Source organism: Microcaecilia unicolor, chromosome 12 (assembly GCF_901765095.1).
Source record: "Microcaecilia unicolor chromosome 12, aMicUni1.1, whole genome shotgun sequence".
NCBI classification, from domain to species: Eukaryota; Metazoa; Chordata; class Amphibia; order Gymnophiona; family Siphonopidae; genus Microcaecilia; species Microcaecilia unicolor.
This window is the reverse complement of record NC_044042.1, coordinates 14,295,135-14,320,531: the sequence shown is the minus strand read 5'-3', so window position 1 is coordinate 14,320,531 and position 25,397 is coordinate 14,295,135. Positions and strand designations below refer to the sequence as shown.

At 44.7% G+C, this 25,397-nt stretch overlaps 2 protein-coding genes across 6 annotated transcripts in view; one reads left to right on the top strand and one right to left on the bottom strand.

The window, feature by feature from the left end:
• DCLRE1B (DNA cross-link repair 1B) lies at nucleotides 1-17,420 on the bottom strand. Of its 5 annotated transcripts, none has more exons than XM_030221191.1 (5): nucleotides 17,398-17,420; nucleotides 15,508-15,593; nucleotides 7,576-7,741; nucleotides 6,730-6,912; nucleotides 1-1,821 (listed from the first exon to the last, which is right to left on the bottom strand). In XM_030221191.1, the coding sequence occupies exons 3-5, from the start codon at nucleotides 7,661-7,663 to the stop codon at nucleotides 647-649; spliced, it is 1,446 nt and encodes a 481-aa protein (XP_030077051.1). In that variant the 5' UTR covers nucleotides 7,664-7,741; nucleotides 15,508-15,593; nucleotides 17,398-17,420; the 3' UTR covers nucleotides 1-646. The 5 variants fall into 5 exon arrangements, with proteins under 5 accessions (XP_030077051.1, XP_030077047.1, XP_030077050.1 ...); XM_030221187.1 differs by lacking the exon at nucleotides 17,398-17,420 and adding an exon at nucleotides 16,864-17,043 and having other exon boundaries at nucleotides 15,508-15,732; XM_030221190.1 differs by lacking the exon at nucleotides 17,398-17,420 and adding an exon at nucleotides 16,787-16,857 and having other exon boundaries at nucleotides 15,508-15,732.
• Nucleotides 17,388-25,397, top strand: part of AP4B1 (adaptor related protein complex 4 subunit beta 1) — a 20,571-nt gene continuing 12,561 nt past the window's right edge. The window contains exons 1-5 of the mRNA XM_030221186.1: nucleotides 17,388-17,457; nucleotides 19,181-19,294; nucleotides 20,604-20,828; nucleotides 21,536-21,666; nucleotides 23,023-23,170. Coding sequence (XP_030077046.1) covers nucleotides 19,182-19,294; nucleotides 20,604-20,828; nucleotides 21,536-21,666; nucleotides 23,023-23,170 — 617 coding nt within the window. The 5' untranslated portion in view covers nucleotides 17,388-17,457; nucleotide 19,181. The remainder of the gene's footprint in view (nucleotides 17,458-19,180; nucleotides 19,295-20,603; nucleotides 20,829-21,535; nucleotides 21,667-23,022; nucleotides 23,171-25,397) is intronic.

The window sequence follows — 25,397 nt, the reverse complement described above, 5'->3', positions numbered from 1 at the left end:
AACACGGCTACCACACTCCTCTACATTCTCTTTTCTGAAATAAAAGCTGAAGGTTACAGGAAGTGAAAGATATGCAACTGTACATTTTCCTTGCCCAAAATGGTACACAGGTACTTTAAATATTAAACTCAGCTAAGGCAGGAGGAGTGATTTTGTTTAATGTCGCCATTAATGCCAACTCCAGCCCCAGTAAAACAATTATCATGATCACATCATACATACACACAGCAGGGACTGTTTTTGTGGATGGACTGGACTGAAATTTCATTCAAAACAAACACACTAAAGGACAGTGCCAAGGTGCCAACGCGCCTGCCAAATTTCAGCCACTTCCATCCAGGAAGGGTCCCAAATACTTTACTAGAGTGGGGACCTTATTTAAAGGAGCAGGTAAACCACAGCACAGAATAGAAAAACACTTTATACGCATAGATTTCTGCTTCCTTTATGAACAAATACACAGTGAAAGAGTGAACACTTCTCATAAGTTTAAAGTAGAGGTAAAAAAAAAGTTAATACTTTCAATATTTAGTGCAGTTAACATATTACATAAAGCCAGAAAAGACAAACCACCCCCCTCACGCACTTTGTTTTAGCTTAATTGCACATGATTACAGGCTGAATCGATAACAGCATCTTGCTGGTATCACATTAGACCCCTCTTAAAATAGCTTTCAACACGTTCATGGAAGCACTGAGCCATTGACCTTGTGTGCTTGGTGAAGGGGATCAGACAGTATTTTTGGGTTAAGTCTTGTGCTCTGCCATGCGGTACCAGAGATCTGTTAGATACCCTGGCTTTTCGTCTGCCATTACAGTCCTCATGTAAAAAGAGCTCCTCATTCACAATTGTTCTGTTTTTCTCTGTCAAAACATCACTATTCAGGTTTAAGGAGACTGACAGATGTGAGCTGCCATCGGTCCCCGCACTAGACTTCGGACTCTCTGGGGGTGAAAAGGTGGATGCTTTCACCAGCAGAACCGAGTTTCCATCTGTTGACAATAAAGGACCCCTGGATGGCAACACCAGTGAATTTTCTTGATTGCAGTGGTCTATAATGTTGGGTGATGAAGCTTCTTCCCTACTGTCATGGCATGTTGGTATATACAATTCATCACAAGACTGCAAGCTTAGCTGCTGTTTTTTCCTGCATTCCCATGACTTTTCCACATCAGCGTCTGATGGACTGGAGGCTTCACTTTCAGACCATTGTGATGCACTCTCGTAATTGACCCTGACTGGTGTAAAGGTCTTGGATAATTCACTATTTTCTTCCAGAGGCTCAAACACAACACCTCTAGGGAAATGTGGCATCAATGTCCTTTTAAACGACACAGGAGCCGTTCTTCCACCTTTCTGCTCCCTCATAAACTTCCGGATCGACTCCGGAATTGTAATGTTAGAAACAGTCTTTTGTGGGGAGCTCAGATACATTTTAAAATGAGATTCGCACATGTCGCTTTTTATGACAGGAATAACGGAGCGGGGTTTCAATGCAGCCACAAAGGCGCACAGCTCCTGAAAAGACGAATGGTCTGAATAAGGAACCACATGGACATCCTTATGCCAAAGTTTTATTTCTCTGCTGGTGGGGAAAATAGCTATCGTTGGGTGCATTCGGTTCCACGCGATCATGGTGATATATCGGATTTCAGACTGATCCAGGGCGTGAACTCTCCCTGCTCCCTCCTCCACGGTGAAAACATCCTCAAGTCCCAACAGCTTTATCAGCTCAAGTCTCTGAGGACTGACTACAATCCAGGTTTGGAATTCTAGAGCCAAATCTCTCAGCAGCGTCTCTTTTCCTAAGCTGTAAAGGCCTGTAAAACATACAATAAAAACAGAAATGGTGAAAAGATTACAGAAAGAAAAACAGGAAGATCGGTACATGATGCATTACGACAGAGGATCTAAATGGTTTCCACATCACAAGTAAGTGTGTGGATTACAAAATGTTCTTTCCACTATGCTGGCCTATGGACGTGTCAGGGCTGTGCCTTGGTTAGGATGTCAGGACTTTCACAGTGAATATGCACGAGATCAATTTGTATGTAGTGGAGGCGATGCACTGCAGTGGATCTCATGCACATTCAGTTGTGGGAATCCTGAAAACTTTGCAGTAGCCTTCAAGAAGCCAGTCTGACCATCATAATGAAGTAAGAGCTGGACTGATCTCCTGGCATGCTTGGAAGAAAATCCCTGGTTTGATCCCCTGGGTCACAGAACCTATAGGCATGCTTCAGAAACAGTATCCAAAGCCTCTTGGGCCCTGATGATCAAACTCTGGCACAAAATACCGCCGGATCAATGCATCTGAACTACTCCCTAATGCTCAATGCTCATAGCGTTGAGCATTAGGGATTTGTTTAGAGGTTAGGGGAAGGATGGCGCCTGGCACATGCGCATCAAGCAGAACACCGGGGGGGGGGGGGGGGGGGGGGGGGGGGAGAGAAGGAGAAAGAGGTGCTGCTTGCCAGTTAAGTTGCAGCATTTCAGCAAGCAACAGGAGTAGCGGTTTGCATGCCAAAAATGTAGCTGGCAGAGACAGTATGTGAAGGCAGAGCAGTTCTTGGTTTTCCTTGGTGAATAAGGGAGAGAGTTGGGTGGGGGGGAACATTTCCCACCCTTTCAGCTCACGGTGCTAACTTCTTAACTACTGCATTGCTGCAATTCAACCCTATGCTGACCAGCTGCTTCTTTTAAATCCTGTTTTGGCATAGTGGTGGTGTACCTTCCACTGGAGCTTCTTGCCAGGCCAAATCCTCTTCAAAAACCTTAATGCCAGTTCTAAGCTGGCGTTAGGTTTTCAGCGGAAAGGGTGCTCTTTCAAACTGCACTCTCATCTGAGCATCGGGGGGGGGGGGGGGGGCAGGGAATGGCCTTGTTGCCATGCAATTTGCTTTGATGTCTGGAGAGCTCATTGTTTCCCCATGGCAGGGTCCTTGGAACACTGTGCGCTGGTAAACGCGGGCGCTAGTCCGGCACTAATGGTTTCCAACGCCCCAATTACTTCCGAGCATTGGCCTCTTGGGAAGCAAGGGACGCATGGATGCCATTGTCAAGGGCGACACCTGCTGGCCAGATTCTACAGCTCATAATCGGGATTCTGGAAGGAGCCCTGGTACACGTCTTCTTGGCTCAGGACCCTTCCTGCAATGATCTGACAAGGAACAGAGAGCGGGTTTATTAAACTAGGAGATAAATCCCTGGGTACTAAAGGCTAAAGCCAGAGTCACAAGGGGAATTACTGGATCTTAAAAAGAGCTAAAGATGCTCCCCGCTGCAACCAACTCTGCAGCCTCAATTTCCACAGAGAGAGAGAGAAAGAGAAAAAGAGAAAGCGAGAGAAAAAAGAAAAAAAGAGAAAGCGAGAGAAAAAAGAAAAAAAGAGAAAGCGAGAGGAAAAAAGAAAAAAAGAGAAAGCGAGAGAAAAAGGAAAAAGAAAGAGAAAGCGAGAGAAAAAAGAAAAAGAAAGAGAAAGCGAGAGAAAAAAGAAAAAAAGAAAAAGCGAGAGGAAAAAGAAAGAGAAAGCGAGAGAAAAAGGAAAAAGAAAGAGAAAGCGAGAGAAAAAAGAAAAAGAAAGAGAAAGCGAGAGAAAAAAGAAAAAGAAAGAGAAAGCGAGAGAAAAAAGAAAAAAAGAGAAAGCGAGAGAAAGAGAAAAAGAGAAAGCGAGAGAAAAAGGAAAAAGAAAGAGAAAGCGAGAGGAAAAAGAAAAAGAAAGAGAAAGCGAGAGGAAAAAGAAAAAGAAAGAGAAAGCGAGAGGAAAAAGAAAGAGAAAGCGAGAGGAAAAAGAAAAAGAAAGAGAAAGCGAGAGGAAAAAGAAAAAGAAAGCGAGAGGAAAAAGAAAGCGAGAGAAAAAGAAAAAGAAAGCGAGAGAAAAAAGAAAAAGAAAGAGAAAGCGAGAGGAAAAAGAAAAAGAAAAAAAGAGACCTGGATTATAAAATAAACCAATTTGTGGTGAGGGTGGTGTGGGATTCTGGTACATTACCTCATCTGTGAAAAAAAACTGGGTTTTCCTAGGTAACACATTCAGCAGGGATTTATAATTTTAAAGGAAAATTAGGGAGAGATAATCAGTTATATCAGACAGACACTTAACAGTAGTTTCCCAATGTTGTTTTATTAAAGGGCATGAGCGCTCTTGTATTACATTCTGTAATGAGCACATCAAAACTATGAACACAACCTCCCTGTATGCTGCACAAGTTACAATTTGTATCTTTAAAACCTTCCCCGCCTAAAAACCTAAGCGGCTTCCAATAAAAACATATATAACCTTCAAGATACAACAACAAACAGAGAATAAAAATTACAGCCCTGAATACATCATAATCATTTACACTGCTTGAAAAGCCTGTACAAAGAGATGCGTTAAGGCTTTTTTTTTTGTTGTTTGTTTTATTAAATTGAGAAAAAAAGAGAAATATTGCAAAGGTCCCGGAAACGCATTCTGCAACAAAGGTAATTTTAAAACAATACAGGAACGTAAGACCTTTGAAATAAGAATGATTGAATATTTTGACACCCAACAAACAGGACTTAATAAGGATCTGGGTTTTCTAACCCATTATAAACCATAAAGCTGTATTTCTCTGTTAATTTCTCTGTTTATTACCCTCCTCTCACCTACCAACACCCATTCTGTTAGAATATCAATGAAATGTGGTGATGTCCCCATGCATACCTCCGACCCACCCCCATCCTCCCACCCTGTCAGACTGTCATAGTAATGCTTGAATGTTTTCACTTATATACACTGTCAGCTAGCACATTTGCTTATTTCCGATCTGAGGAAGAAGGGCAACCTTCGAAAGCTAATCAAGAAATGTATTAAGTTATGTCCAATAAAAAAGGTATCATCTTATTTTCTTTTCCATGTTTTATTTTGTTTGATTTCTATTGATAACGCAACAAAGGACAAAGTAACAGAATGATGCATATGTCTCAAATCTGGGACAACAGCCTTCCTAGACAAATCAGATCTCAATGGTCTGTTAGCGCGATAAAGCTGTACAACGTTTCGCAAATAAACACGATAGGCACAAAAACAATGATACATAGCTTATTGAAATCTGATATACCACCAAGTCTAACTGGCAGATCTAGGCAGTTAGTACCCAAGTCCAAAATCTTCAGAAAAATAGAAAGGAACTACAATGCTTGATAGGAAAGGATAACAAGCACATAAAGAGTTAAATCACACAAGGGATGTTAAAAAAAAAAGGAAGGGAGGGGAAAGGAAGAGGTGGGAAGGGCAAGATGAGAGAGCTAGGGTAGACAAGCAGAAATGGAGAGGGAATGGAGAAAGAGAGTCTAGTCCAAAGCAGCTATACACTAGGTTGAGCCAAAGGCCTGGGTGAAAGTTCTACTCGAATATGTAAAGGGAGTGAATTCCAATGAGAAGGTGCTGTGAAAAAGAATGCACGATGGGCAGGCAGAGACCAGACGATGGTCATTCAGTGAGCGGAGAAGACGGGCATGAGAATACGGGATAGTGAGAGAAGGAAGATATTGTGGAAGACCAAGCCTATGGGCCTTGGGGTGAGTGTTAGCAATTTGATGATGGGAAGCCAATGATAATGCTGGAAAAGGGGGAGGGGGGCATATTAAGCAGACTGCAATCCCCGCAGAACACAGCTATCTTTTAACGGTAGTCTGAGAACAGCCAAAGCAAACGATATTATAATAGTCCAGTCTTCTAGTTAGGAGGGCAAGGATCAAGTGGGGCAGAAGGACGGACACCATGAAGTTGACAAGGGACAAAGAACACTACTTTGTGGACATTAGCGACTTGGGGCACAAAAGTAAGAAGCGAGTCGAAAATGAATCCTAGATAGCGGAACAAATCTACTGGCTGAATGGAGGAACCAAGGAGGTTACAAGGACCAGATGGAATGGAGAGACCCCCCCAGTGAACCAGAAAGCTAGGGTTTTGTCTTTGTTGAGTAGAAGTCCATGGTCAGCAAGCCATCTTGAGGTGAGTTCCAAGAAGTTATGGAGCGACAGGAGTGACTGATTATGTGGGTTAGTGGGAAAGAGCAATAAAAATGTTATACTGTATCCCATATCTGATGGGCAACCAATGCTAGTGAAACATGCTCAGACTTCACAATAGTGCAAACCATACACACAGCAGCACTCTGAATTATTTGTAAGGGTTGGATTCTAGCTTTGAAACATAAAATGCAGGATCGGCAAGAGAAGCAAACTTATAGACAATACAAAGAATCGTCATGTGGCGAGCCCTGGGACTGTAACCGGGTACCTGACCACGGCAGACAGGTCACCTCCGAAAGTGGCGGACAGAATGCAAAGCAGGAACCAGGAGACCAGTTGCGAAAGTACTCGAGGTAGGGCTGGACTCCCTTAAAAGCACCCAGGCCCTTGACATCGCTCCAGCATGTCCCTCCGTCGTCCTGCTGCTGACCCGATAACAGGCGGGCTTGGTGGAACAATGGAGGATGCTATCCACTAGACTGCTAGTGGTATGTGTAAGGTGGGGCCAGGATCACAGCAGAGCCGTGACATATCTTACATAGGTATTGCTAACTCACCAAAAACCCTCCTCCTTAGATCTAGTTTTCAGAACCGGTTGTACAGCAGAAGACAGGTAAGAAAAAGAGAGATGATCGCAGATTGTAAAGTGGGAGACCAAGGGAGTAAATAGCTGAACAGGACAGCAATTTTTAATAAATGAAAACCAGACAGCTTTGAGTTTCTAAACTTACCAATCATGACATCATGCTCCGGATGACGTCTAATAAGGTCTACAATCTGCCTGGTAGCTTCTTGACGGGAAGGGAGTGCACGATCAGGACTGCAGTTTGTATTGTCCAAATACAAGACATCTATTGTCTTCCTGTTGTTCAGTGCTGGATGTTTCAACATGTCGGGTGTATAGCGGAAATCACCTGAGAACAGGGAAGAAATAACTTTTATACAACAGCCATAAATTTCAAATGATAAACATCCACTAGCTGTGTACGTTATTAATTATGTCTATGTAACTCCACTTAGGTATAAGTGGAATATCAAACATATAAATCGCGAGTGACCGTACTCACCCGCAAATGCGCAGTAGAGATTTTCCCTCTCTGTCCCGCCCCTGCGTCAATACGTGATGACGGGGGCGGGAACAGAGAGGGAAACTGTGCGAAGGGGAGGGAGGGAGGGAACCGCCGAGGTCGCTAACGCTTCCCCTCCAACTGGAGTCACCGCCGCCCCCCCCTCCACCCAGCCCGCAATTCAACTTACAGCGCCGAAAACGCAGCAGGCAGATCAGCTGAGCTGCCATCGGCCTTCCTTCCCTGCCTCTGCCCCGCCCTCGCCCACGTTACGTCACACGAGGGCGGGACACAGGCAGAGACGGAAGGCCAACGGCAGCTCAGCTGATCTGCCTGCTGCGGTTTTGGCCCTGTAAGTTGAATCGTGAAGACAGGGCCCGGGCCGGTGACTTGGCAAGGAGGGTAGCTGGAAATCTCGCCCGTTTTAACGGGCATAACGGCTAGTAAGTTAATAAACTAAACTAAACATGTCTCATAGGTTCCACTGAAAGTTCACAGAACACGAGGTACCTGTGTACAGAATGGTTCCAAAGAAGCCCTCAAAGAGAAACATGACCGAGCCTGGACAATGATTGGCATCAATTAAGGTGACCGTCATGGTCTCCTTTCCAATGTTATCCAGGTTCAATATGTGAGGCACTCCCTCTTCTAAAGGATGGATCCATCGACTGTTCACCTGGGAAGGAACAGAAAAACAAGTGGGTGCATATCTGTCTCCCGAAAGAGAGAGAATGAGGCAGTTCAAAGGACTGCGTCCTAAACAGTCTATTGGTTTAGTAAGAATAATAGTATGAAACTAATGTGAGAATATCCCTAAACATTAGAGTCACTGGCAATTTGAAAGAGCTGAAAGGACACAGTCTACGTTTAAGCTACAGGTGCGTCAGGTTCTGCAATTCTTGTCCACCATTAGCAGACCTATAGCATTCTGTAGCAAAGTACTCAGTTCAGCCACTAGGTGTCACTATACATAGCAACCATTAAGAAAGCTATCCCAGTTCAGTCAGTCATTCAGTTTTACATTAGAATTTACAACTTGGAAAATGATAATAGTAGGGGTGGGGTTTGGGAGGCTTGGGGAACAAACATTCCCAATAGAGCAAACATGTGAAGTCTTGATAATATCCAGCCCTCTGCATGTGTTATGTCTGGGATAAACATAAAGGAACCCTGTTCAGAAGGAATGGATCCTCAGGAGCTTAGCCGAGATTGGGTGGCACAGCTGGTGGTGGGAGGCGGGGATAGTGCTGGGCAGACTTGTACGGTGTGTGCCAGAGCCAGTGGTGGGAGGCGGGGCTGGTGGTTAGGAGGCGGGGATAGTGCTGGGCAGACTTATACGGTCTGTGCCAGAGCCGGTGGTGGGAGGCGGGGATAATGCGGGGCAGAATTATACGGTCTGTGCCAGAGCCGGTGGTGGGAGGAGGGACTGGTGGTTGGGAGGCGGGGATAATGCTGGGCAGACTTATACGGTCTGTGCCAGAGCTGGTGGTGGGAGGCGGGGATAGTGCTGGGCAGACTTGTACGGTGTGTGCCAGAGCCAGTGGTGGGAGGTGGGGCTGGTGGTTAGGAGGCGGGGATAGTGCTGGGCAGACTTATACGGTCTGTGCCAGAGCTGGTGGTGGGAGGCGGGACTGGTGGTTGGGAGGCGGGGATAATGCTGGGCAGACTTATACGGTCTGTGCCAGAGCCAGTGGTGGGAGGCGGGGCTGGTGGTTGGGAGGCGGGGATAGTGCTACTAACCTACAAATGCACTCGATCTGCAGCCCCTCCTTACTTCTCAACCCTCATCTCTCCTTATGTTCCTACCCGTTACCTCTGCTCTCAAGACAAATCCATCCTTTCAGTACCCTTCTCCACCACCGCCAACGCCAGGCTCCACCCTTTCTGCCTCGCCTCACCCCATGCGTGGAACAAACTCCTAGAGCCCATATACGCCAGGCCCCCTCCCTGCCCATCTTCAAATCATTGCTCAAAACCCACCTCTTCAATGTCGCCTTCGGCACCTAACCACTACACCTCTACTCAGGAAATCTAGACTGCCCCAACTTGACATTTCGTCCTTTAGATTGTAAGCTCCTTTGAGCAGGGACCGTCCTTCCTTGTTAATTTGTACAGCGCTGCGTAACCCTAGTAGCGCTCTAGAAATGTTAAGTAGTAGTAGTAGTAATTATACGGTCTGTGCCAGAGCCGGTGGTGGGAGGCGGGACTGGTGGTTGGGAGGTGGGGATAGTGCTGGGCAGACTTATACGGTCTGTGCCCTGAAGAGATCAGGTACAAATCAAGGTAGGGTATACACAAAAAGTAGCACATATGAGTTCATCTTGTTGGGCAGACTGGATGGACCGTGCAGGTCTTTTTCTGCCGTCATCTACTATGTTATATGTGACTATGTACGTATGGGTGTGTATGTAACCGAGAGAAAATGTGTGTGTGTGGGGGAGGGGGGTAGTTTGAATGAAACAATTCCCTAATCACTACGTTTCAGTGTATAAAAGATTTATGTTGCAGCTGCTACCTGTCCTTTAGAAATTAACTGGGTTATTTTGGGGGGAGTTTATATCTCTGGAACCCCTGGGTTCAATTTGGTCTGCTTTTGAAATCTGTGTGTCTTTTTATCAGTTCTGTCCCCTTCATCCCTCCCACATCAACCTTGGTCCTATTCTGTTATGGTGTTACAAAAAATGTCTGCCCTTCTAAAGTATGATCAAAATAACTCTCCGGAAGCTCAACTCTAGCATCAGGCTTCAACTTTAGTTTTATTCAACATACTAGTAAAAAAGGCCCGTTTCTGACACAAATGAAACGGGCGCTAGCAAGGTTTTCCTCGGAGTGTGTATGTTTGGGAGAGTGTATGTGAGAGTGTCTGTTTGAGAGTCAGAGTGAAAGTGTGATTGTGTGAGAGAGAGCGTGAGTCTGGGTGTGAGTGTGTTTGTGAGAGAGTGTGTGTGTGAGAATGAGAGTGTGTGCAAGTGTGTATGTGAGACACAGTGTGAGTGAGAGTGTGTGTGTGTGGGCGAGAGAGAGAGTGTGTGTGAGACACAGATTCTCTGTTTGAGTGAGTGTATGAGACCAAGCGAGTGTGTGAGTGACTGTGTGGCACATAGAGAGTGAATGTGATACAGTGTGAGACAGAGTGTGTGAGAGTGAGAGTCAGAAAGACATTGTATATGAGAGAGAGAGTGTGAGCCGTGCCCTCCCAATCCATGGCCATCTGTCCCCTGCCCCCTCCATTCATCCTTTTCCAGCAATTCCCCTCTGTCCCTGAGCCCTGCCCTCCCAATCCATGGCCATCCATGTTTGTCTGTCACCTGCCCCCTCCATTCATCGCTATCCTGCATTTCCCCTCTCTGCCTGAGGCCTGCTCTGCAATCCATATCCATCCATGCCCATCTGTCCCCTCCATTCATCCCTATCCAGCAATTCCCCTCTCCCTGAGTCCTGCCCTTCCAATCCATGCCCATCCATGCTCATCTGTCACCTGGCCCCTCCATTTTTCCCTATCCAGCATTTCCCCTCTCTGCCTGAGGCCTGCTCTGCAATCCATATCCATCCATGCCCATCTGTCCCCTCCATTCATCCCTATCCAGCAATTCCCCTCTCCCTGAGTCCTGCCCTTCCAATCCATGCCCATCCATGCTCCTCTGTCACCTGGCCCCTCCATTTTTCCCTATCCAGCATTTTCCCTCTCTGCCTGAGGCCTGCTCTGCAATCCATATCCATCCATGCCCATCTGTCCCCTCCATTCATCCCTATCCAGCAATTCCCCTCTCCCTGAGTCCTGCCCTTCCAATCCATGCCCATCCATGCTCATCTGTCACCTGGCCCCTCCATTTTTCCCTATCCAGCATTTCCCCTCTCTGCCTGAGGCCTGCTCTGCAATCCATATCCATCCATGCCCATCTGTCCCCTCCATTCATCCCTATCCAGCAATTCCCCTCTCCCTGAGTCCTGCCCTTCCAATCCATGCCCATCCATGCTCCTCTGTCACCTGGCCCCTCCATTTTTCCCTATCCAGCATTTTCCCTCTCTGCCTGAGGCCTGCTCTGCAATCCATATCCATCCATGCCCATCTGTCCCCTCCATTCATCCCTATCCAGCAATTCCCCTCTCCCTGAGTCCTGCCCTTCCAATCCATGCCCATCCATGCTCATCTGTCACCTGGCCCCTCCATTTTTCCCTATCCAGCAATTTCCCTCTCTCCCTGAGTCCTGCCCTCCCAATCCATGCCCATCCATGCTCCTCTGTCCCCTGCCGCCTCCATTCATCCTTTTCCAGCAAGTCCCCTCTCGCCCTTCCATGTCCACCCCCCCTCGCATCCATGCTACGCTCTCTCCCATGTCCCAGCCTGGCCCGCCCTCTTCTCCCCCCCCTTCGCATCCATGCCCCTCCCCCCTTCGCATCCATGCATCTTTTTTTTTTTTTTTTATTCTTTTTAACTTTACCTCCGTGGCGGTTCGTGCAGCGAAGTGTCAGGGAAGGAGGCGGCGCTCCCGACGTCTAGCTTTCCCTTCGCTGTGTTCCGCCTTGTTTTGAAGGCGGAACACAGCGAAGGGAAGGCTAGACGTCGGGAGCGCCGCCTCCTTCCCTGACGTTTCGCTTCCGGATTTGTTTGTTTTGTCGCGAGGGCGGGGCAGAGACGGCAGGCTGAACCCTTCAGCCTCAGCCTGGGAGTGACGTCAGATGGCTTCAAGGCTTCAAGGTTTGAAGCTTCCGGCTTCAAGTTTCCGGCTTCACAGAACGTTGGCTTCAGAACGTTCACGGTGCGTTTTATTATATTAGATTATCTGTTTACAATAGATTAAGAATAAGGGCTAGGTATAAGTAGTAGATTTATGACAGGATAGTGGTATAGTACAGAATAGATAAATGCTGAGAACAGTGGGGACGCTTCATCATAATGCAAGTTAACCTAGAATGGGTGAGGAGAGGATTCAGGATTACTCCATGAAAGTTGTCCTAGGCCGTCCTGGTCCAGCTGTCCATGAATGCAACAGCCCTCAGGGAAGGGGTTAAAATGAGTCGATGGGCAAAGTAGTTCTGGGTCCTTCTAATTCTACAACCATGGGACATGAGGATAAACTATAAGTACTGCTATACTGGGACAGACCGAAGGTCCATCAAGCCCAGCACCCTGTTTCCAACAGTGGCCAATCCAGGTCACAAGTACCTGGCAGAAACTCAAAGAGTAGCAACATTCCATGTAGAACCCCAAACAGTAGCAACATTCCATGTAGAACCCCAAAGAATAGCAAGATTCTAGAATCCTAAAGAGTGACAAGTACATAAGTATTGCCATACTGGGAAAGACCAAAGGTCCATCGAGCCCAGCATCCTGTTTCCAACAGTGGCCAATTCAGGTCACAAATACCCGGCAAGATCCCAAATATGTACAAAACATTTTATATTGCTTATCCCAGAAATAGTGGATTTTTCCCAACTCCATTTAATAACGGTCTATGGACTTTTCCTTTAGGAAGCCGTCCAAGTCACTTACCCCTCTGTTGGCTCAAGTACAAACAAAATTCTGAGCCCGGCGAGACACGTAACTCATCACGACCTACCACTATGTTAATTTAGTTTAATATTTTTGCTAGATGCGGAAAAAAGGTTTGGATCTATCCTGGTGTAGCTAAACCTACTCAGGATAGGAAAAAGTTATTTCTGACAATGCGAACAGAGACCCGAGCATTAGGTGCTTCATTTCTTTTGGCACAGCCCTGTAAATGTTTAATTCGCTATTTAGGAATGAAGTATGTTTTTTGGGAACCTCAATACTTAAGGGCATTTCTGTATGTTAAAAAGATCTTCAGTGATAATGTACAATCCAATGGCATTTATTTATTTTTGTTACATTTGTACCCCGCGCTTCCCCACTCATGGCAGGTTCAATGCGGCTTACATGGGGCAATGGAGGGTTAAGTGACTTGCCCAGAGTCACAAGGAGCTGCCTGTGTCTGAAGTGGGAATCGAACTCCGTTGCCCAGGACCAAAGTCCACCACCCTAACCACTAGGCCACTCCTCCACTGTTGCTACTATTTGATATTCGAATAGCAACATTCCATGTAGAAGTTGGCCCTTGTAGATCACCAATGTGGCCGCGCAGGCTTCTGCTTCTGTGAGGCTGACGTTCTGCACGTACGTGCAGGACATCAGACTCACAGAAACAGAAGCCTGCGCAGCCTTCTACATGGAATGTTGCTAGTGGAATAGCAACATTCCATGTACAATCGCCAATAGTAGCAACATTCCATGTAGAACCTCAAATAGTAGCAACATTCCATGTAGAATCTCCAATAGTAGCAACATTCCATGTAGAATCTCCAATAGTATCTATTTTATTTTTGTTACATTTGTACCCTGCACTTTCCCACTCATGGCAGGCTCAATGCGGCTTACATGGGGCAATGGAGGGTTAAGTGACTTGCCCAGAGTCACAAGGAGCTGCCTGTGCCTGTGCCTGAAGTGGGAATTGAACTCAGTTCCTCAGTTCCAAACTCCACCACCCTAACCACTAGGCCACTCCTCCACTCAGAAATTTAGACAGAAATGTGGATTTGTAACTTGATTTAGGGCCTTGCCTTAGCAATGTTTTCTTTATTTTTATCTCCTAGTCATTGTTACATCCCCTCTTATATGTTGTATAAGAAGAGGTTTAATTGTTTAACTGTTTTTTTTTTTCTTATTGTCGTATATGCCTCTGTGTTTCTCAAGCAAGTGTAAAACGTGTGAATTATATTTATAAACTTAATAAATATTTAATTTATAATATTCTCGCTACACCACCTTTCAAGCAGTACAAACTAATTTACATCAACAGATCAGAATCATGGAAGCCAGGTTAGAGTTACGAGCATAAAAGCCAGGTTAGAGTTACGAGCATAAAGATAAAGAGAAATGGTAAATATAGGAAAGGTGAAGTATAATTCATGAAAGAATAATAACACAATACTGTCTTTTCCACTGAAGCGAAAATAATGCAAGGATCTAGTGCTGCCTGCAACTAAATCATTAAATCATAATACTGATAGCTAATGATTATTTTGAAAGGAGGAAAAAGAGCCTCACAGTGCTCCTAGACAGGAAACTGCCCATTGGAGCTAAAACGGACGCAAAGCTGTCCTCTGTTCATCATAGGCTCAAAAAACCTCCAAAATGGATCTCTGTTAAATGGCTGCTCATGCTGAAAAACAGATCCAATCTTGTGGTGCACTTTACACATCAAACCAGCAAAAGTTACCGAAAGAACACTTATCTTTCACGCAAGTGCACCACCATTAATTTGATACATGTGGGTATGTATGTATAGTTCTCTCTCTCTTTCTACATTTACTAGGGTGAAAGCATAGGTCGTTGGGAGTGGAATTGAGACGTCCAGGTCAGGGTGTGCTCAGGTCCCCCTATACTTTACAAAAGGCTCTTGCTGAATTCAGAACTTTTATAAAATACAAATAAAGCCTTGCAGGAGTGCACGTGTGACTGTCAGCATGCATAGCAGGAGCAACCATTTTTCAAATAAACATGTGCAGAAAATGAGTAGCATCAACTTAGCAAGTTCCATCTTGAAGTTCTGTTATTTATAAATTGGAAGAGACAATTTTGGCACTTGGGTGTAGTGGGGCAGTTTTACACACCTATACATATAGGACTACATTCTGTAAATGGTGCCTAAAAATTGGTGCCAAAAAATTAGCACTTAGCACTATTCTGTAAATGGCGCTTAAAGTTAGGTGCTGTTTATAGAACAGCGCTTCGTGCTGGGAATCTTGAATAAATTTAGGCATGACCATTTACACCAACAAAACCTTGGGCACGGATCCCCTTTATTCTATAACAACGCACATAAATTAAAAGAATGCCCCTGATCTGCACATGACTTGTCCATCGCCATGCCCCCTTTTTGGACAAATGCCTAAACTTACATATGTAAATTTTAATTAAATCCAATTAACATCCAATCTTGTGGTGCACTTCACATCAAACCAGCAAAAGTTACCGAAAGAACACTTATCTTTCACGCAAGTGCACCACAAGATTGGATCTGTTTTTCAGCATGAGCAGCCATTTAACAGAGATCCCTTCTGGAGGTTTTTTGAGCCTATGATGAACAGAGGACAGCTTTGCGTCCGTTTTAGCTCCAATGGGCAGTTTCCTGTCTAGGAGCTCTGTGAGGCCTTTTTTCCTCCTTTTATAATAATCATTAGCTATCAGTATTATGATTTAATGATTTAGTTGCAGGTGGCACTGATCCTTGCATTATTTTCACTTCAGTGGAAAAGACAGTATTGTGTTATTTTTTGAGGAGATTTTTCCACATTCTATTAGCTAGTGTTTAGTGGATACTAATTCACGAAAGAACCAAGAGGGAGACGCAGAAGAGGAAAATAATGCAGCAAATGACTGTTTCTTACTACCATTGCTGATAACAGAAATATCCCTCATACCTGGAGTCTGAGCTGGAGTATTTTGGCAGTAAGAGGAGAACAGTAGATGGACCTATTCCAGGTGGAAGATAATCCAATTGTGTGGTCTGCATGCATGTGGGACAGAAAAAACAAGCGCACGTGGTTACACTTCCTGATCTGCCAAAAATCCACAGCAATGGGGGTATTGGGTATAAGTGCCCCATTCATGTTCACACTTTGTCAGCTTTCATGGGTTAGAAGTTCCTAAAACGAGAGTAAAGATACATGCAGCTTTGCAACTCTTGTTACAAATATCAGATTTTTAACTTTTTTTTTTTTTGCTTTCAGCCACTTACCTTATTTCTAGATTGTTTTTAAAAACCAAAGCTAAATAAAACCCTTTTATACAGACACATTATGAAATGGTCTATTCAGCAATAAAAGCTCAACTAACCTGGTTAATCCTGTCATATCTGCTGAGAAAAGGACAAGGCACAACCACATAAATGCTTTGAATCAACCCCAAAGAAATGAAAAATTCAGATCACTAATTGCAAGGTTTCAGGACTAAGCGGCATGCGCCCACTGGCACAGTAAACATGGTTACATCATTTATTCTTTGATCACAAGCAAGGAGAAGAGAAGTCAGCACAAATTTATTTATGAAGTACAGAATCACATTTTCAGCAGTATAACTAGTGTTCCCCCAACCCAATCTGGGATTTCGAATAGCTGCAATGATTTTACATGAGATTAAATTTGTGTACACCAACGTATGCTAATCTCTTCCCATACATATTCGTTAGAAATGTCCTGGAAATCAAATCAGTTTGGTGTGCCTTCTGTGCAGTCTAGCAAATGCTGGGTATCATTTCAGAACCTCTCTTCCTCCAACTGAATCTGGATTATGAAAACATCCACCTCTACATTTACCCGCTTAATACTTTCCTTTCTTTCTCCCCTTACTTAATCTATGCGCATTATTCATTGTATCTGACACCCTGTAATAACAATGTCATAACAAAACTATGTAAGCCACATTGAGCCTGCAAATGGGTGGGAAAATGTGGGATACAAATGCAAATCAATCAATAAATAAAATGATCAGCTTGTATTTTTATGTGAATGTCAGTTTATGATTGCAAATTTTAAAAAAACACACACAATACTTGTAAGTTTACAGGGATAATGTATAACTGCAATCCCACCATCTCTCCAAAGTTTTCAGTATGGCAAAAGCAAAACCCCTAAAAAAAACCCCCAAATATCGAGGAAACCTCAATTTATACAGACATATAAATGTTGATACAGATTCTACTGTCTAATTTCTTGAGGATTCGAGAGCTCTACCAGCTGGGGCATCATTTCCCTGCACATCTGGCCCCAAGTCCTCACCTTTAGCCAGTGGCGCGCAGGTCGCTCCCGCAAACAGCTGTTTTCAAAAAAAATGGCGCGTGCCAATAAATATTTTTTTTTTTCTGCTCCTTCCCCAGTCTTAATCTTTTAGTCTCTTCTGCCCGTCTCTCCCGTCCGCGTGGTCACTTTTTACTTCCCTGAAGTCTTCCCCCTCCGGCACCGGCGATTCCCAGTCAGCCTCTTCTGCCAGCGTCGGGGGCCTCTTCTCAGGCGCGCGCGTCCTCCCCACCTCTGTAGGAAAAACAGGAAGTTGCACTAGAGTAGGCGGGACGTCACGCGCCTGAGGAAAGGCCCCCGACGCTGGCAGAAGGCTGACTATGAATCGCCGGTGCGGTGCTGCGCAGCAGGAGGGAGAAGGGCTTCAGGGAAATAAAAAGTGACCACGCGGACGGAAGAGACTAAAAGATTAAAACTCGGGAGGGAGCAGAACAAAAAATATTTATTGGCTCATAGGCGCCATTTTTTCAAAACAGCTGTTTGGGGGCGCGACCGCTCCCCCTGCGCCCCACCCACCTAGTGCTGTCGGTGTGCGAGTCCTCCTCGGTGCTGGGGCGGCTGTCCAGCTACTCTCAGGTACACAGCATGCTGGGATTCGTAGTCTTGTGTGTATCCCTGGGCTTTGCAGGGGGGGGGGGGGAAGAGCTTAGTGGAACCTAGGTGGCAACACTGGTAATTGGTAAGCAGACTTCGATGGTGTTTGCCCTGAAAATAGCATTGACAAAATCAAGTTCAGATTGATATACATATGTGGTATCACCTCCAGGGCCGGTCTTAGCAAGTGCGGGGCCTTGTGCAGACCAATTTGGTGGGGCCCCATCCTAGCCCCACCCCCACCTTAGCTCCACCCCATTGATAAGATTATTCCATTTTTAGAATTTTTTTTTATTTATGAAATTTCAAATAAAGACAAATGAAGCTAAACTTGTACAAAAAAACTGATTGAAATAATAAGCACAATGCTATCAACATGAAACCTCCCCTCCCCAGAAATTATTCAGTTCAAGTCCACTACAATTAGTAGTGCCAATTCTCATAACAAAGGAGAAAATAAGGAAAAATATTAAGAAAAGATCCAGCACAGTGCTACAGTGTACAAGGTATGCCAGGAATGCTTTATCTGCCTATGGTTGGAGAGAGGTTGAGTGACTCGATGCGGTCCTGGTCCGGGTCGGAGCGGAGGCACGAGGCAGAGTTGAGGCACGCTGAGCGGGGCCCCCTTAGGCGCGGGGCCCTATGCGGCCGCCTTGGTCGCCTCTGCCTAACACCGGCCCTGATCACCTCATACCTTATGTAATGAGTTTATCTCTTCAGGCAGACTGGGAGGATTGTACAGGTCTTTATCTGCCGACATCTACTATGTTGTGTTACTATGTTATAAACCTCCCATTACGACATTGACCCCTGTTTGAAGCTGTGCATAAAATGTAGGCGTGGATCTCCATGACTAAACATGCACTTGTAAATTTCAATCAATGCCAATTAGTGACAATAATTGATTATTAGAACTCAATTATTGGCACTAATTGGCTTGTTCAATTAGTTGCCTAAATTGGGTGTGCGTGCAATTTTAGACTCCGTTTATAGAATTTTGGGGATGGTGCTCTAGCCTCTAGTTCAAACTTAATTCAGCTAAAGTCAGACTTGTTACTTCAGCTCCTGTGTTTATGAACAAATCAAAACAGAACATGTATAATGGAAAAAACAAAGCCTGAGCTCCTGAGCCTACTGGGGACATGGTGGATTAAACTCCTGTCTAATCGAATAGCACAAAATGTCAGGACTTTGAGGGTGACCTCCTTCTGAGTTTGTTTGTTTGTATTATTGAATGCTCCCTTTTCTCCTTTGTATAAGCAGTTGCACGAATGGAGAGATAAGGAGCCCAGAGTAATTGATTTGGCTCTGACAAATGCATGGCTTTCCCTTTCCAAAAAAAAAAAAAAAATTAGGCTGGCTGGAGGAGTAGCCTAGTGGTTAGAGCAGTGGCCTGAGATCCAGTTGAACTGGATTCAGTTCCCACTGCTGCTCCTTGTAACTCTGGGCATTGCCCCAGGTACAGAATAAAAACCTGTATATAATATGTAAACCACCTTGATTGTAACCCCAGAAAGGCAGTATATCAAATCCTATCTCCTTTCCAAACCCAAAATTAGGTAAGTATTGAGGTCATCTTGGAAGTTTCTTGTTTAAGAACGTTTAGCCATGTACTAGCATGTCCACCTTCCAAATCATTAAGGACTGGATATGTTCCATCTTGATAGAGGGGACTATATCTTGTAGGTTGCTTGTTGTCTTGCAGAATGCCTTATCTCGGATTCGAGGAGACAGTGAAGGAGCTGAAGAGAGCTTTATGTAACCCTCATGTCCAGGCAGACCGACTCAGATACAGAAATGTAATTCTCAGAGTGATCAGGTAAGGTGCTTGTACCCTTACATCCATGAATACGTTTGATCAATTGTGATTTAAGTAAAGTTTATAGGGTGATCTGTTTTAATTTGGAGGGGAAAAGTGTATTTATTTTCTGCTTTTACATGTTAAATGAGAGTTTGCATTCTGTAGGTGCCATTGTAGGTTTATCAACACAGATGTGAGTGATGGAAAGGTTTGAACTAGATCTTAGTTTTTCAGGTTTGGTAAAAAGCCCAGTGAGTTTAAGAGTATCATATGTTGCAGTGGCATACCAAGGGCGGGGCGGTGGGAGCGGTCCGCCCTGGGTGTCAACGGGTGGGGGGGGTGCTCTGCTGGCAAGTCCCTACCAGCTTCGTCCACGCGGCAGCTGTGTGGTGCGGCGCTTTGCGCGACTCTGCAGTGCTGTAAAAGAAGAAAATCGCCTCGACGGCCCTTCCCTCACTCTGTCCTGCCCTCGAGGAAATAGGACGTTACATCAGAGGGCGGGACACAGTGAGGGAAGGGCCGATGAGGCAATTTTCTTCTTTTACAGTAGTGCAGAGTCGCGTGAGGCGCCGGGTGGACAGAGCTGGTCAGTGGGGGTGGGGTGCCGTGTTAGGCCCGGGGGGGGGGGGGGGGTGGCGTACCATGTTGCCCTTCAGCCGGGAGGGGGGGGGGGGGGTGTGTGCGCACAGCAGCGATCCGCCCCGGGAGGCAGTGAACCACAGAACGCCACTGATATGTTGTTGCATTGAAAATGTACAGCAAGAATCGAATATGTTACTATAAGGGGCCCTTTTACTAAGCCACGTAGGCTCCTACTTGCGCCCAACGCACGTCAGTTTGGAGTTACCGCCCGGCTACTGTGAGGCCTAGGCAGTAATTTTGTTTTTTTTTTACACACATCCACTACACATGCTGGAAAATAATTTTTATTTTCCTGCGTGTGGTGTAAACCGGGCGGTAATCGTCGTCCTACGCGCGTAGACGATTACTGCATGGTTATCGCGTGAGACCTTACCGCTAAGCTGATGGCTGGCGGTAAGGTCTCGGACCCAAAATGGACGCGTGACAATTTTCATTTTGCCGCAAGTCCGTTTTTGACCAAAATTTTAAAAAGGCCTTTTTTATGGGCGCTCTGAAAAATGGTTCTGCGCACACCCAAAACACGCGCCTACTCTAGCGCAGCCCATATTTTGCCACACCTTAGTAAAAGGACCCCTAAATTTCTTAACATACTTGGAGGTACTTAATGAAATTTTAAATCAAGTTGTCATTTATCTGAAAGTGCTAACACTGTTTTCAATCTCCCTTCCGCTGTTGACACGATTAGGTGTATGACCCAGGGAGTGGATGTCTCCGGTGTCTTTGCGGAGATGGTTAAAGCCAGTGCCACAGTCGATATTGTTCAGAAGAAGTTGGTGTATTTGTACATGTGCACTTACGCTGCGCTCAAACCAGATCTGGCTCTCCTTGCCATCAACACACTCTGCAAAGACTGCTCTGACCCCAATCCGATGGTGAGGGGGTTGGCTCTGCGCAGCATGTGCAATCACAGGTGCGTTTTCCACGGAAAGGGACGCGTCTCCTTTCCACACAGTCATGCAGGGCTTGATATTTTTTTTTTTTACTAAGGTGCGCTGAAAAATGGCCCGCGCTGGTGTAGACGCGCGTATTGGACGAGCGCAGGTGCGTTTTTCAGCGCACCTGCAAAAAAGACCTTTTTTTTGGGGGGGGGGGGACGAAAATGGACGTGCGGCAAATAAAAATTGGCGTGCGTCCATTTTGGACCAAAATGGACGCACGCCACCCACTGACAGCATTAAGGTCTCATGTGCTAACCGGGTGGTAATCATCAGTGCACGTACACTGCCCAGTTAGCACCGTGCATCAGAAATTTTCCAGTCCACGTAGTGGACGTGCATAAAAAATGAAATTACCGCCCGGGCCACACAGTTGCCGAGCGGTAGTTCCGAGTTTTTTTTGTTGTTGTTGTTACATTTGTACCCCGCACTTTTCCCACTCATGCCAGGCTCAATGCGGCAGGCAATGGAGGGTTAAGTGACTTGCCCAGAGTCACAAGGAGCTGCCTGTGCTGGGAATCGAACTCAGTTCCTTAGTTCCCCAGGACCAAAGTCCACCACCCTAACCACTACGTCACTCCTCCGAGTTGATGCGTGTTGGGCGCATGGAGGCGCCTACGCAGCTTAGTAAAAAGGCCCCTTATATGGATAAAGGGTATTTTGCAATGTTTTCTTGATGCAGGATGCCAGGCCTCCATGAATATATTCAACAACCCATTCTAAACGGACTCCGAGACAAAGCTTCATATGTGAGGAGAGTGGCTGTCCTGGGGTCAGCAAAAATGTACGCTCAGCAAGGGGACCTGGAAATTGGTAGGTGGCTGAAATGTTCTTATGTTATGTTACGCCAGGCTTATGTTCTGCCTCTACCTTAAACGTTCTGTGTGGATTACAGAGTTAAAAGAAAGAACTGGGTACACAGAAATTCCGGGCACGACCTGTTGTAAACAAGCAAAAGAAAATTATACCTTCAATAGATCATATTTATAAAATAAAAATGTTTTTAGGACCTTATGGAATATGAAATAATTGTTAAGTGTTCTGTTGTATAATGGCAGTGAATTCCAGGCCAGAACTGCTTAATATGAACATGAAGCGTTAAACATCTTACTAGATACTATTTTCTTTGTTGAAGGAAAACGCAATAACAGTTGATTACGTGTATTATGAAAGTCACCTCTGTGAACAGGAGCCAGTAGCTCACTCAAATACAGAGGGGCATTATCATACAAGATTTTAAAAATGATGGTACCCAGCTTAAATTGTGTTCTGTTGAAAGCTAGCGTAAATCCAAATAGAATGGAGTAACAAAATCATTTTTATGGGCTGAATACATTTTGTATGGTTTGTATCCGTCTAATCAAAGTTTTAGAGCAGCCTGCATAAATGATATTATAGCAGTCCATTCTTGGTAAAATTAAAGTCTGGAGTAAAAGTCTAAACAAAGGTTCAAAATATGTACGAATAGCTCTAAGCTTTTTGAGAACACAGAATGAATTCTTCACCAGAGGTTTTACTTGGGATTTTAAAGACAGAAGACAATGCACTTCCACCCCCAAAATCCTTGATGAAGTTACAAAACTGAATTTCTCGGACCCATTTGTAAAACTTTGAAATATGATCTGTAGAACCTATTCAATAAAACTTACCCCCCCCCCTCCTGTTTACAAAGTCGCGTGGTAATGTCGACACAGCCCATTCACTTTGAATGGGCTGTATCAGCATTGCTGCGCGGCTTTGTAAACTGGGGGGTTATTTTTTTCATGGTTTAATTTGAGCCCATGGAATGAAGTCCAATCTTCGATTGTCTCTATGCAATCAAAACTTCCTCTCTGTCTGGTTATCCGATCTACAGAAATTGGGAACAGTCCAGTACAGTTGCAGCAGACTGAAAATAGAAACTCCAAGCAGGAGTGAAGTAATTTCTGCAGGATAAATTTGTTTGTAACCCCTTTGGGTCTAAAACATATTCAGCCAGGAGGGAATTTTCTTTGCCTGGACAATTAACCACCATGAATTTGAATTGTGTTGTTCCTTTTGTAATGTGCTGCTTAACGATTTGGAAAAAACACTTTCCCATTTCTTGACTCTGAAGTTTGTTCGAGTTGCTGCTGAGGTCCTGCCGGTTTCGCATGTCGTTCACTGTGTCATTTTGTGGCTTTTCCTCAGATGGAACTCTAGTGAATGAGCTATACAGTCTGCTGCGGGACCCAGATCCCATCGTGATGGTGAATTGTCTCCGGGCGCTGGAGGAAATACTGCAGCGGGAAGGGGGTGTGGTGATCAACAAGCCCATAGCCCATCATCTCCTGAACAGGTGCTTTCATTTTCTTTTTGTCCATCTCAACTTATTTTCCTAAAGCTTTTTAACAGCTGTGAATTGGTGTCAGTTCTCAGACTCAAACTGTTCATATCAAGTCAAACCTGAGAGCATTTTCCTGAATGAGTTATATGAAAACTTTACATTCTTAACCTTGTTGGAACTGATGGTGTTTCTCTAATTATTTCTACTCTGCTGCTTCCATTTCAGTCAGCATTTGCCCTTTTCTGGGGCTTCTTTCACATTTTAGCTGGGGGATCACACATTTTAGCTGGGGGTTTTCCTGTTTGTGGTCCTCTCCCCCTCCCATCTTGCCTAGTTGTTGCAGTAACAGTCCTTCAGATGAGGGGAACAAACTTCAGGTCCCTCTGGAACCCAGCAAAAGTGCATCCTTGTGTCACTGCTGCACAATGGTGGAGATTGTCTTCTCACAGAGGCAGTGAAAAGTATCACTGTGCACTGATTTGAAGTCTGATTTCTTCTCACCCCAAAAAAGATAAGTTACATCTAAAACTGAATCATATAATTAGCGCTTTTGATTTTCGGTTCTAACTGGAAAATCCCAATAATCCACACCCAATGGGAAATTTGGGGTTTCCACTTGTAACCAAAACATTGTGAAAAATCAGCCTTCCGGCGCATGCTGATGACATCATCCAGTACAGTTGCCTTTGCAGCCAGCTGATGTCATCAGAGTGGGCCGCTGGCACAGTGACCCTTTGCAGCAGTGGGAACCCAAGAGTTTAAACCAGCCTGAAGATACGTTTTTCGCATAAGTGAAATGCCAAAGATGTTATTGGTTGCTACAAGCTGTTACAAATAATTATGTGGCATTGATAAAAATTTTAAAACAAACTGTTTTAGAATTTTGACAATTTATGTATGATCTTTAGGGCATCTTTTACTAAGGCGCTCTCACGTTTTTAGCGCGCGCTAAACATTAGAGATGCCCATAGGAATGCATTGGCGTTTGTAACGTTTAGCACGCCCACAATTTTAGCGCGCGCCAAAAATGTGAGTGCGCATTAGTAAAAGACCCTCTTAATGTGGTAGTGGGATAATTTATGCACAACTTATAAGTGAATATAGGAGGGTTTTTAGACCAACAACGGTGGTGTTGATGTGATGTTCTTCCACGTGTTCCTTAAAAGGGAGCCGTGAGAGCGACTAAGGTTTTTTTTCCCTTGAAAAAGAAAATTTTTATTAATATCAAAATTTAAGTATCATTAAGTTAGTAATGGGATCATATACACAGATGTGGTAACAGGATTCAATATTGTGAGACGCCTAAAATTCCAAACAGTAAACATGTAGGGTCAGAAGCCCTAAGTATTTATTTATTTATTGCATTTGTACCCCACATTTTCCTACCTATTTGCAGGCTCAATGTGGCTTACATAGTACCGTCAAAGGCGTTTGCCCAGTCGGTGGATAACAAATACAAAGTTGTATAGTGATCGTATGATGTATAAGTATAATTTGTAAGGGTCAGTTCAGCATGGTGTCTGATCTCTATCATGTTCTGCAAGAAAGCATAATAACCCTACAGCACTTGATTCAGTGGTTAAACACATACACGAGACCCTAGAGATCCCAATTGGAGTTTTCTGCTGCTCCAATGATTGTATGATCTTGAGTATATCACTACACTGTTCCCTTACTGCTAAAATCCAGTTTCTGAAATTGAGACGCACCATGGTCACTTCTGCGTCGCAGCTCTGAATGCGATCAGACAGTGTTACGAGTAGAGAGGAAAGAGCCAGAGATGATCAAGCCAGCCCTCAAAGGGGTAACGATTTGATTTAAAAGCGGTAGATCAGGGGGATTGAGAAAACCAGATATTTCTCTTCCCACAGGACAGCTGTTTGCAAAGGTGAAAAATTAACTTTGCATTGCAAGCTTTGGGCCCCTTTTACTAAGTGGCGGTAAGCCCAATGCGGGCTTACCACTCGCTAAACAGGAAGTACCACCAGCCCAGCCCTAGTATGGGGTGGTACAAAAATATATTTATTTTTGTAGGTAATGTTTTTTTCATAAAAGAGAAAAATGCAAAAAAAATCCTTTTAATAAATAGGAATTAGCTGGAGAAAATCATTGTTTTAGTTAATGATTTCTTTGTAGGTTGCTTTACCTTTTACCAATTAGCGCCGGGTTAATGTGGGAGCCCTTACCACCATCTCAGTGAGTGGCAGTAAGGGCTCCCTCCAAAAAAATGGCCGTGCGG

Coding starts and splice junctions, on each gene's coding strand:
- DCLRE1B (XM_030221187.1), bottom strand. CDS start 15,696: ATGAATGGGGCACTTATACCCAATACCCCCATTGCTGTGGATTTTTGG. Junction 7,742..15,507: donor TACTCCAGCTCAGACTCCAG/GTATGAGGGATA, acceptor GTTCCTTCCCAG/GTGAACAGTCGATGGATCCA. Junction 6,913..7,575: donor TGGAACCATTCTGTACACAG/GTACCTCGTGTT, acceptor CCCTGTTCTCAG/GTGATTTCCGCTATACACCC.